The following is a 12,209-nucleotide window of genomic DNA, read 5'->3' as shown; positions in this document are numbered from 1 at the left end:
CTGAATATAATTTTTTTGGTGGCGATCATTAAAAACGTTGAGAGGTAAAATTTAAGGAACGGAATAAATTGATTATAACGAAAAAAGTGATGCATGAATCCTAAAAAATGTTGTAAACCAAATTTGAATGTTTACTTACTAAATTGGAATTTCAAAGAAATTAGCCGCGCCTTCATTTTTCAGAATCCAAGTCACTATCAACCCTGAAAGACAAACCAACCCACAGTTTAACATCCATTCAAAAAGAAATTTGTTTTAATTTTCGAAAGTAATAGAAGTTTTCTTAGAAGAGGGACTTCGATCAAACAAAGCACTTGCGTCACTTTTCAAGCTAGTGGCTGCAGCGAAACTGACAAATTATATGAAAGAATAATATTATTTCAGGACCATAAAAACGCGCCAAGCAATTAATGAATCTCGTAGGCTTCAAGCGGTAATTTGCATGAACATTGGTGGCGAGTGTGCTGCAAACGACTGAACTTCCAAAGGTTTCCCACAAATATGAGTAATCTCTTCCTTAAAATGTGAAAGAAAAAGCATAATCCCGCGTCAAAAGGAGGCTATTTTGCTTATTTTCCTTTAAAATTTTTTGCAACAGTTCACTGCTCAGTGCGTGGGGTGTTTATTTTTGAAGGATAGTATGATTTCATGAACAAACAAACATGTCCCCTTTTTTATAACAACCAAAAAACGCTTTCTCAGCTAAAATTAACTTTAAACGAAGACTAATCTTGATGGACATAGAACTTGAAAATTAGGGAATATCACATGGGGCATATAATCGATTATGATACATCAAATATTTCTGCTCGCGCGCGACTAGTTTAAAAGCATCACGTTGACAAATATTTCTCAGCTAAAGCTGGAGGATATCCGAAGGTATCATCAAAGTGATACTCCCCAACTTTTAAACCTTACGTCCACCAAGGTAAGTCTTCGTTTAAAATTTAATTGTTCATGAAAGAGCATTTTATGGTTGTTAAAAAAGAAGGAAAATAAATGTTTGTCTATAAAGTAGTACTAGAGAACACTCAAAAGAAAATATCCCGAGCAAAAAACAGTAAGCTGTTCGTAAACATTTTCCACGCGCGTTGCAAAAACACAATAGCATCTATTTTACGCGAAAATATGCTTGTATATTTGTTCTTGGACGTTATCTGTTCCTTGTCATCAATTCATTTCGTTCCTTGGATTTTTTCCCCTGCACGTTTTTGAGAGAGAACGTGGATATTGATGAAAAATGTGTTCTTCTTTATAAACAGTAAATCTAAAACAAGAAAACAAACAAATTCCCATTTTCAATTTCCCATTTCATTTTCCGATTCCCCATTCCCCATTCTCCATATCCCATCCCTGCTTTTAGCAACATCCGCCCCTGAATTTCTCTCATCCCCTCCCTTGGCCTGAAAACTGTTGCCTTCTGGAGAAAGTGATTGTTTATTGCTTTCAAAAGAAAACCGTTTATTATAGGATCTATCAAATGGTACAGCCACGATCAAAGATTGAAAATATAACATAAACCAAGTTCCTATGTGATGTTTTTCTCTTGCCTGGATGTTACATTGAGCGTAAACCGATTATGACTTCTTAAAATCTCTCTACAAAGTGTTTTTCTTAAGTTAAAGGGATTCTAATGCTAGTGAGCTAAAATAACCTCTCCTTTACTAATAACTTTTCCATCACAATCCAACAAAGTAGGCCACAGATAGCATATGATATTTCGTGCTTCGGAGGAATAAGAGCGTCGAGAACGGCCTCGATCTTGGTCGGTTAAACTGAAAGCTTGGCTTATAATGTGGCTTTTAGAACTGTAAACAGTCGTCGTGTGGTCAATCTTCAATGGAGGAACCTGAGTTACAGCACACCACGCAAACTGTATGCAATACTGTATGTAATCTTTTAAACTGTGCAAGATATTTCTGTCGTACTCTGGAAGAAGCTGTTTCCTTTGAAGAAAGTGTTCAAGCCATATGGAACAAATGGAGCTCATAACATCCTGTTAACAGAAAACTTTCTACAGTTATATATATATGTATGTATGTATGTATATATGTATGTATGTATGTATGTATGTCGTACCGTTGAACTGGTGGAAGAGAACGTTAGTATGCAAGACGCCTCTCCAACGATAGCAAAAAAGACATTGTTCTTTGATGTGAAATATACGCGCATCGTGTATCACATTTTTGAGTAGTATTAGTACCTAATATATTTATATTATATATTTATATTACATATTTATATTATTTATACTTATTTATCTATTTATTTATTTACTTGTTTATTTATTTATAATGAGGTCTTTGATTGGGAGATTTTCGGGCATACCTTTTTCTTTTTAAGGACGGATTTTTCTTAAGTATTACTATTATTGCTTCGCCAAAAACTGAACAAGCAAAACGCACTTACAAAACATCACTTTGTTGACTAAAATAAAGCCACACCTGCAAAGAGCCACTTACAATAACAATTTTAAAAATGAATTTCAATCATATTGTTATAAGGTTTTCTCAATATTTTACTTTCCGACTAATTCGAAGGGGCGATTATGAAGTGCACGTGACGGCCCATCAATTTTACTGAGTATAAGCATCACACAGTTTATTTAACATTCTAGGATCTCTTCAAGTATGTACGCATTGCGGTAAACAATAAAATCAATTCGATTAAGTCTTGGCAAGACTTACTTCCTCAAGAAAATGTAGATTGTGATTCTTCGCTCCTTCTTTAACCAGGACCATAACCTCGGCTACGGCATCTTGAGTAGCAAATACCACATCTCTTGTGTGACCACACTGAACCTTCCAAAGCTAGCAAACGGGAACATGTATTAACGTAAAGAAACTCAAAAATACCCTTTATATTCAGAAATGACCACTGAATATGACTTAGTTGCATTGTTTTGTTCTTCAAGTACGTGAAAATGGTTACCATAGAGAAACTGCATGCTCCCTTCCCATTTATAGTCTCCGCACCCCATAAAAAACAGCGAGTAATTGTCTAAAGTCGTTTAACCGTAGCAACGAAGACAGCGTACGCCTTAAACTTTATCGTATAGTTTGAGGCCTGCTGCTTTGTTGAATAGAACAGTTCACGACTCACCTAAAAATAACAATACCAAGACCAAAGGTTTCTAATTAGATTGAGTACTTTACGTTAATGGCATGAATCCACTTCTTCTCAGTTCACTTTGCTTTAAAAGTTCCCGAGTGCCCGTTTTAACTAGGTATACGATGGTAAATTCACAGTAACCAGAGATCCGGACATTTTTCTCGTACCGGAAATGATTTGGTATCTGACCCAATCGCTGGAGCTTCAGTGACTAAGACTTCAATCACAGCAGACGTGAAAGTGGCGAAGGTTTTTTTGATGCTTAAAACGGAACCATAGGCTACCTGAAACAGATGGTGATAAATTCAGCATTTCGGATTTGCATTCGTGTTCGCTGCTTAGGTATTATTCTCAATAATACACATCAAGTCTCCATTGGTTCTCTAAACATTTCACGAACAGTCCAAAAAAAGAGAATGTCATTTATGTGAACCGTGGTCAGAAATTTTAAAAATTTCCGTTATCATTATGATCGTTCAATTGACTCAGTTGGTTTCGTAGGTAATGTCATCGTTAAAATGGGTCGGGCAATAAAAAAAAGTTATTGCCATTGTGTAACACTGGGCAAGCAAGATCTGTATGAGCTATTGCTTAGCCATATGCTGAGCTCAGGTCTTTAGGATAGTCTAATATGCAAAAGCAATTCTAGTCTATTATGTGTCGACACCGAACCGACCATGGCCTCAGCTGTAATATACAAGCCATCGTATTGTGAAAGACGCATTGCAATAGAGGTGAAGTTGGCTAATGTCAAGGATGTCGCGAAGAACCATTGAAGCGACAGAACCAATTTTCTTTCTTACTGAACTCATTTGCCTTCACCAATTTTAAAAAAATTGCTTACCAAAATTTGTAAAATTGAATAGACACACATATACAAATACACAGATCAAACCAAATCATGAATCATTACCTCAAAAATAAGGCAGGCGAGTCTACAACACTTTAAATACTCCGCTGAGGTTGATTTATTTCCCCTGGAACGACTAGTTTTTCTGTAAATTATGTCTATGGCATCAACACGTGTGCCATCCTTGAATTCAATGACGTAATCATTCTCTAGCTGAGACTGTCTGTTGGTACTTAAGGTGTTTTCTGTTCTTCTCTGATCAGACCTCACTCTTTTCTCCGAGAAAGCAGCATGCCTTATGACAGTAAAAAATTAAAAATATAGCTCAGTATGATTGTATGTACAATATATGTATGGGTATGTTAATATATAAGAAAAAGCCTCTATTTTGGTGCCAAAATACGTACGGATACTTGTGCGCAGACATATGATTGGCAAACGTTTGTAACAAAAAAGGTAAAAGTAATGACGTTGTCGAGAAATGTTGGGGTTCTACAGGATTCATACCTTTCTTTGAATCTGTCAAGCTCTCGACGCTTCTCCTCCAAAGCTTGCTTTGTTTTCTTCAAGTGATACTCATAACTATGCCTTCTTTAATAAACACGGAACAAGGGATGAGTTAACTCAGATTTACTTAGCATTTTACCTAACGTGATATGTGATACGCAAATAGTATATCGTAAATAATAGTGGTATATATAATCATGTAGTATAAAACCGAATAATAGAGCAGTGGTGGAGCAAAGTGAGAGATATAGACTTTAATGGAAGTGCTATTAAAAGAAACTACATCACCAATTTGGGCATCACTTTTGTTTTACCTCGGTTATTAAGTGGAGAGGAGGCCTTTACATTCATTGTAATCTAAGGTTTTGCAGTCCCTTTTTATGTTTACAGCCCCCACACTTTGCACTGTAACCACTTGATAATTTTAGATTTCAATTTCATTTTCCTCTCTCAAGCTCTTTTTTATGCAAATTATAATATCTTTAAGTATAATATCTTTAAGTCTCTTTTGTTCCACAGTATCAGCGACCTTTAGATATCAAGCCTGATAACTCTAACTGATAACTACGCACTATTCTGCGTACGATAAACAATTATTGGATGAGGTTGAGCATGATATCATGAATTATTAAAACCGAGGCTTGAGTTATCTGCCGAAGCCGAAGGCTGAGGCGGATAACTCAAACACGAGGTTTGATAATTGATGATGTTATGCCAAAACCGAGTTCAATAATAGTTTTACTATACATTTTTTTTTAATAATCTGCAAATAAAGAAACTTCTCTCTGAGTTTGCAAACGTTTGAGAACACTACACGGACATTGAACTCGACATGATAAATACAATATCATCCGCTGTAGATATTGCACTTGCCATGTCACCTCCCTCCACGTACCATTGTATATTATTATACATTCAACTCACTGTCTCTTTTCTGATTGGCCGAAAGCGTACGTTGAACTTCCTAAATCGGTGCCTGGGACGTCATCTAGCCGCAAATTATACAATAATCATGTTAAGGTCACTCAAGGTCAGGGGTATTCACATCATATATAGCCGCGGTGCACGATTTCTAAGGGTAAACATGTCAAATTCGCGCGCTTTGTGTTGCTTGCCGTCAGTAAAGAAGCAAGAACATGACTTCCAGGTTTACTTCGTTGACCGAGGGAGACATCGAAAAAATAGTTGAATGTCACTTTTTGTAACTGTAATGTCTCGGTAAAGGTTATCAGCCTCAGCCTTTGGCTTCGGCTTATAACCCCTACCTCGACCGTGATTATTCTTTATATCACAAAAATCTCAACCAATGATCGTTTATTGATTGAATGCCCACGACCAATCAGATTTCTCAGAGTAAGTTTATTATAAAATAATATTCTTTATTCAACATTTCTAATGGAAATTACTTGACTATGGCGAGAGCTATCTTGTTGTTGTTGTTTTAAATTTTGAAAAGTGAACGACGATTATAGCCTAATTAAGGGCGGATATGACCACGTGTAAAAACTGACTTCACACCAGTATTCAATGCAGCACTTTTGTCATCCAGCGAGGCCAGAAAAATAAGAAACCAAAGCTTCAGAGAGGCCTGTAACACACTCATTGATTAAAGAACCATTCCTTTGTCCTACTTCTTTTTGTTCCATACACCACTATTTCCCTTCCATCCCTCTGCTCTAAATTTGCTGAGGCAACCACTTACCTTTCCGAAGCGTCTCTTGAATGACTAGAATTGACAGTCTCCTGCAGCTGGCGCTCTGATTCTTTCAATTTTTTCTGCAAAGTTTTATTTTCTTCTTCCATCTTGTTGCAAATTTCTAAACTGAGAATGTGGATTGCAGAAGGAATTACAGAGGAGTCTGAAACGGCAAAATGGGAACTTGAATATGGCTTTCCCCCCCCCCTCCCCCCCTCATAAAAATGAGATTTGGGTCACAAGGAGATTGATTCATGAAACAAAAATGTGTATGGAAAGGCATCGAAAAAGATATGGGTTGATAACAAAAATTCTGGAAAATCTGAGCTGGCGAAACGAATTTTCAAACCCCCTTCCTCCCCTTTTTTAACCCACAATTTTTCTTCCAAAAACATTAACAATTTTAAATATATCTGAAAAATGCATAAGGAAGAAATTCCAAATTTGAAATTTGCATTAGCTGGCTCAATAATTAATTCAAATGGCTTTACATTATCTTTTTATATATTTAGCTTAATTTTAAACACCTTTTGATTGGTTCATACTTGTGATCGATTGGAGGATAGCACAGATGCTTATTATGCGTTATTACATAAAAGTAATATATATTCCATGTTATTATTAATTTATCTTAGAATTGACTTGTTATCCTCCTCATGACTATGATAAAGCTTCGCGGATTTACCTTCGCCGTAGGCGGTTTTGTAGCTCAGTGTTGTTCTTCTGTAAAGTTTCGGTATCGTTCTTCGCTAGCTGTTCATAGTGCTTCCGCATCTGTAAAATCCTGTAATATTGCCGATGGCGCAGAATAACAGTAACCAACGGCTCCAAATTCTACACACCTGGTCCAAATTTTCAGTCAGATATTTCAAATTGGTATGAACTGGTTTTTGTAATCGAACTGAATGAATGAAGCCGATAAACTAAATTCACTATCTCAGGGTAACCCCCTAATACAGTTTACCTGCCCCCCTTATATTTTGCTTAAGAGGTTTCATCAATTTCCCTTGGTATTGAAAGGCCTTCACATAAATTTCCAAATAAATAATAGAAATGGTTATTGTTGAAGACATGTTTCTTGATGTAAGCCTTGTCTTACCAAGGGTCAGTCCTACATGAAAGGATTACAGTCACACAACAACGCATTGGACATCGGCTAACCAGTTTGCAGCTGCCCTTTTCAATAGATGCATAATGAACGTGAGGCGCTACAAGGGGCGCTTCAGTGATACACTTGAACCAGGAAATAAACTTTCTGACGACGAACATTTCAGAAAAATTTTTACCTGTCTTCCTGCTCGTTTTTTAGCTCTTTTTCTCTGGTTTCTAACCTTTCCTGCCAAAATTTCTCGATTCTCTTCCTAGATGAGTCGAGCCTGGGAAGTGGATCGATAACTACGTCGGTTTAATCAGATCTTATGTAAGGAAAATTGATAGACTGAGAAGAATGTTAAATTGATATAGAGGGAACACAAATAATTAAAGCAATCAACATGTGCTGTACGGATATCTTATAAATAAACAGAATTATGAGGTAGCAAACATCTTTAAATTAAAGCGAAGAGCACCAGGATTGAAAGTAGTCTCATTTGATTGTATTTACAGGACAGTTGCTGTACCACTCACTACACGCATTATTATTAATTTCCCGAAAATGCATGCACGACTTTGCAGAAATCTGATCCGCCAAATGAAATATGCATGCAAGAATTACCAACGGCTTTCTGCTAGCAGTAAGGAAACGGAAAAGTGGTTTTCTAGGCATTTTGTGCCGCGAGCGGAAAGCTTCGCCTTCTGACGATTGAGGCGATTTGTTTTTCGACAGATGCAAGCGTAACGCTATCTCATGTACTGACAGTCGATCAAAATGATTGATTCGTACTGCAACTGTAAAATGAAATTGAGAAATACACTAAACAAATGATACGACCGCCCTCACGCTACCTTTATGAACTGGGCGACTACATTTATGAGCTTTATGAGCGGACCACATTTGTAGTTGCCTGACTTCCACAAGCTGAGTTTCTCCACACATGGACGAACGCATGGACCCAAACAAATGTGGGAGCCACTTGGAGACCCCAAGGTTTCTGTAATGAGTCGTACTGAAATTGAATTTTCATTTGGTGGAAAACGAATAACAGAAGGACTTTTGAGCTAATACGACAGTATTTTGCATATTTGTAAAGCCAGTCAAAATTCGCCTCGAGTGCCAGCTAAAACAACAACCAAACAGTCATGGCTATGTCTATTCACTCACTATCTCTCTCAGCCCTATTCAAAGTTATTAAAATTGTTTGGTTCTTGCCAATAAATTTGTAATAAGTAAAGAGAGTTATCAAATTAGATTCTCCAGTGAACTAAAGGAACGCTGTAGATATTCAAAACACGAAATGACGCCGTATCTATGTTAATGTTTACCTCGAGGGTGACCCTTCCGCTTCTCTTTTCAGAGTACTGTTTTCACTGTAGAGTCGGGTAAGTTCATCTGGAAGCTTTCTTAGTTTTTGAATAAACTCGACGTCCCAAGGAAGTGATTGCTCATGACTCGTTCCTTCAAGAGACTCTCGCCGACGTCCAGACCTGGAACTTGTCGGTTTGCTGTACTGTCCTGCCATGATGTAGTTCCACAAGAGTGACGCCGAAACCTACAAATACGCGAGATATTCCAAGAAAAAATGACTTCCGCTTTCTCATTTTCTCTTTCGCGGAAAACCGGAAGCTGTCACACAATTCAATGAACACGATCTCTGTCCAGATCAGAGCACAACACGTAGGTGACAAAATAAAAGATTAAATTTCATCGTTGGTAAGAGGTCAGTATCAGTGGGTAGAGGTAAATTGGTTCTGAGAATCAACCCTATTAAGAAGCAAAAAAATTGAAAAAGACAAAACTGCGAAACATTTGAAGTTAACGAGTAATGATGACCAAGATGTAATGCAAGTCACCCGCTGTTGTTTTGAAAGAAACGGGTCATCGTTTGATCCCCTATTGGTCAGATTGATTTCCGGGAAATTTCCCTTTCATGTTGGAAAGAGGAACATAGTTCAATAGCTACCACAAGCACAGATTTGTTGCCCTATCATTTGAAGTGTTCGCTTTCGCTTTAAGAAGATTTTGGGAACACTATGGCCTTATCTTTGACAGGTAACAATAACTTTAGCATACATTTATTAGTTCATAAGGTTTGGGTGATGAAGCAAGAAATATTGCACCATATGGAATCTGCTATTGTTTATTTGCGATGTGTTAGAATATACAAGATGAATGATTTGTTTTAAAGCCAAAGTTCTTGTGAAAACGAAAAGCATGATCTTAATTATCTGCGTTTCAGCAAAGCTGTTTTGCAATATACGGTGTCTCTGAAATTCTATTCACGCTTAGCAAATTTCCCTGGCCCGTCGTTTGAAGTTCGCCATATTTGATTTGCTGCAAAACGCGAGGCTGTTGTAAGACCTAAATAGAAGACAGCTTCTCAAGCAGGTTTCTCAAAATCACTTGTGTTTCCCTGAATATTTAGCAGATAGTCTTCTCTTTTAATTATTTAATAGCTTCTGAATGGTAAATTTTGGGGTTTTAACCTGACACGTCAGTCAGTAGTACGTTGCTTCCGTTTTGTAGTTTGCATCGTTGTTTTGGTCAATCATTTTCTAAAGCACAACTGTGACTGAATGCAACTAAATGGCTAACAGAGAAAAACAAAGAAATGAACAATTAGCGGTATTACCGTGAGGCACCAGTTGCTTACAATATGATTTAACCCAAAAACTAAAATGCTAACGCAGAGTTGAAGAAATATAACGTAATTTACCGGCGATTTGTATCGTTCTCATGAACATGCTTAACTCATGAAAAGGGGGTACTTTAAATAGACGTGAGGCAACTGTAAAACTAGGGATTGACCAATGAATATGGTGGTTTCGATATCACTAGTATTGAATTAATACACTATCATTTATTATCCCTTGGAGCCGACAATATTGAACCTTTAAGGCAGCTGTTACCCTTCCGTGATCGCTGTTTCTTGAATAATATCTTGGCCATTAATTAGAGTAACTAGAGATAGTCAATGTTGAATAAAAGAAGTTTTTTAATTTGATTAACCCACAACGCTTCCAGTAGATCGATTTTTTAAAATCTAATTTTACAATATTTACATGGTTACATTCATTGAGAGGGCTTCCACAAAATCCAGCTGATTGAGGATTGGATTGCCTCAAATCAAATACCCTAGACATACATGTATAAAGATTATTTGTCATTTTTTGCCCCTCACCATCTCTACATTTGGTAAATGTCCCATTGATGCTAAAGAGGGAGAAATAACTTCAGAGACTGGTTTCCATTAATTTTACTGTTGAAAAACTATGCTAAACCACCACAATCAACTTGGACCATCGTGACGACTACGATAGTCCGGTCTATATTGATTTTGTGTTTGGGTCTGCTTTTCATATCGAATGAGGGTTATTAGGGCAATCCGAACCTTGATGTACGGAAGCCAGGCGTATGCCGTACCGTGGCTGCGCCAATCGAAGAGAAAAGTTGTGTTAAAGCTTGCTTCAAGTAACGGCTCCCCTCTAGTTAACAACGCAGCCCAGCTCAATTTTATTTCATCTTTGCGTTATTTTGGTGTCATTCTTCTCCAAACAGATCTCAGCACCTCGCTTCTACATGTTGAAAAGTCCTTCCTTGCCACGGTTGCAATAGACTTTGGCACCACCTATAGTGGCTTTGCTTTCTCATTCAACAAAGATGACGGTAAAGACGTGATTTTTATGAACAGAGCCTGGATGAATGATCAGGGCCATCAAACCAGCAAAACTCCTACATGTCTGCTTCTTGAACCAGACTTGTCATTTCACTCGTTTGGATACGAAGCAGAAGAAAAGTACGCGAATCTGACCAGCATCTCAGAGGAAAAAGAATACATGTTTTTCCGGCATTTCAAAATGCTCTTACATAATGATGAGGTAAGAGGCCTGTTAAATTCAAGGATTAGTTAGTATATGTGCGAATCAAGAATGTATGACCATTTCATTTCAGTCACGATCGATAGTGCGTGTTTTGTGCACTTTATTGTCACCATTGCCTAATCATAACCCTAACCATCTTTATCAGTGTTATTATGCTCATCATCATCACTGTCATATCATCATTGTTACCACCATCATCAATACAAGCTTTGTTCCTATCATTTTCATAATCATCACGAGTCACCTCCTATGCAGGAAACTTAAAGGAGCATCGGGGCACATTCCGTGGTCTGGGCACCTTGCACTTTTTGTTCCATTAAGTGAAAAGTTTCGTAAAAGTGTCTAAGACTTTTTGCACCATTCTGGCCGATCCAAGAAAACAAACCCACAGCAGGAGTTTCAAGTTGTTGGGCATCTCCCAGTGGATTAACCATTCTTTAAATCTTGTTATGATTTTCGTTAGAGCCTTAGAAAACTTCACTTCAAAATAAAGATCATCATTACCATTATTAGGTTGTTTGTTCAACATTTGAGAGTTTTATAGCCGTGTGGAAGATTGTGCACATCTTTTAACAAAAATATAACCTCGTAGAAATAATTTGGCAAAACTAAAATACTTTCAGATTTTGGAAACACATCATTCAGAATAGTAGGTGACATTTTTGAAAGGGTTAACCTTTTTGACCGTAAAATTCTGACATATCTCTGTGTTAAGAATCGATTAATAAAGCTACTTGCATCTATCGCAAGGTAAGCGCTCATATTCCGGTTTAGATGGAGTACTATTTCAATCAAGGTTACACTTGGCATAACGATACATTTTTGGATGCATGTGAAGAACACACACGAAGTACTTAGTTATTTCATGTTTTCTCCCGTGGTCACGTTAGAGCCTGAATCTTAACACCAAGATAGCTGCAGCAAATGGAAAACTCCTGCCTGCAAAGCAAGTGTTTGCACATTCTATCCGGTTTCTTAAAGAACAAGCGCTCAGCGTTATTCGGCGAGAGACAAGTGATGACAGATTTGGAATGGAGGATATCCAGTGGGTTCTGACCGTACCAGCCA

At 37.4% G+C, this 12,209-nt stretch overlaps 2 protein-coding genes across 4 annotated transcripts in view; one reads left to right on the top strand and one right to left on the bottom strand.

Annotated features, from left to right (window-relative positions):
* Window positions 1-1,449: 1,449 nt before the first annotated feature.
* Window positions 1,450-8,783, bottom strand: LOC131768695 (trichohyalin). Of its 3 annotated transcripts, none has more exons than XM_066174492.1 (9): window positions 8,586-8,783; window positions 7,451-7,540; window positions 6,850-6,948; window positions 6,171-6,290; window positions 4,469-4,552; window positions 4,025-4,256; window positions 3,279-3,395; window positions 2,688-2,810; window positions 1,450-1,996 (listed from the first exon to the last, which is right to left on the bottom strand). In XM_066174492.1, the coding sequence occupies exons 1-9, from the start codon at window positions 8,780-8,782 to the stop codon at window positions 1,637-1,639; spliced, it is 1,422 nt and encodes a 473-aa protein (XP_066030589.1). In that variant the 5' UTR covers window position 8,783; the 3' UTR covers window positions 1,450-1,636. The 3 variants fall into 3 exon arrangements, with proteins under 3 accessions (XP_066030589.1, XP_058940404.2, XP_066030590.1); XM_059084421.2 differs by having other exon boundaries at window positions 4,469-4,549; XM_066174493.1 differs by lacking the exons at window positions 6,850-6,948; window positions 7,451-7,540.
* A 359-nt stretch (window positions 8,784-9,142) lies between these two features.
* The window catches only part of LOC131768661 (heat shock 70 kDa protein 12B-like), a 3,586-nt gene continuing 519 nt past the window's right edge, over window positions 9,143-12,209 (top strand). Inside the window, exons 1-3 of the mRNA XM_066173983.1 lie at window positions 9,143-9,312; window positions 10,819-11,138; window positions 12,032-12,205. Of these exons, the coding sequence (XP_066030080.1) occupies window positions 9,294-9,312; window positions 10,819-11,138; window positions 12,032-12,205 (513 nt within the window). The 5' untranslated portion in view covers window positions 9,143-9,293. The remainder of the gene's footprint in view (window positions 9,313-10,818; window positions 11,139-12,031; window positions 12,206-12,209) is intronic.

Source organism: Pocillopora verrucosa, chromosome 11 (genome assembly GCF_036669915.1).
Source record: "Pocillopora verrucosa isolate sample1 chromosome 11, ASM3666991v2, whole genome shotgun sequence".
NCBI lineage: Eukaryota > Metazoa > Cnidaria > Anthozoa > Scleractinia > Pocilloporidae > Pocillopora > Pocillopora verrucosa.
Note: the sequence above shows the minus strand (reverse complement) of the source record. Positions and strands in the feature narration are given on the sequence as shown.

Coding starts and splice junctions, on each gene's coding strand:
- LOC131768695 (XM_066174492.1), bottom strand. CDS start 8,782: ATGGCAGGACAGTACAGCAAACCGACAAGTTCCAGGTCTGGACGTCGG. Junction 6,291..6,849: donor CAAAACCGCCTACGGCGAAG/GTAAATCCGCGA, acceptor CCACATTCTCAG/TTTAGAAATTTGCAACAAGA. Junction 2,811..3,278: donor CAGATACCAAATCATTTCCG/GTACGAGAAAAA, acceptor CCCGTTTGCTAG/CTTTGGAAGGTTCAGTGTGG.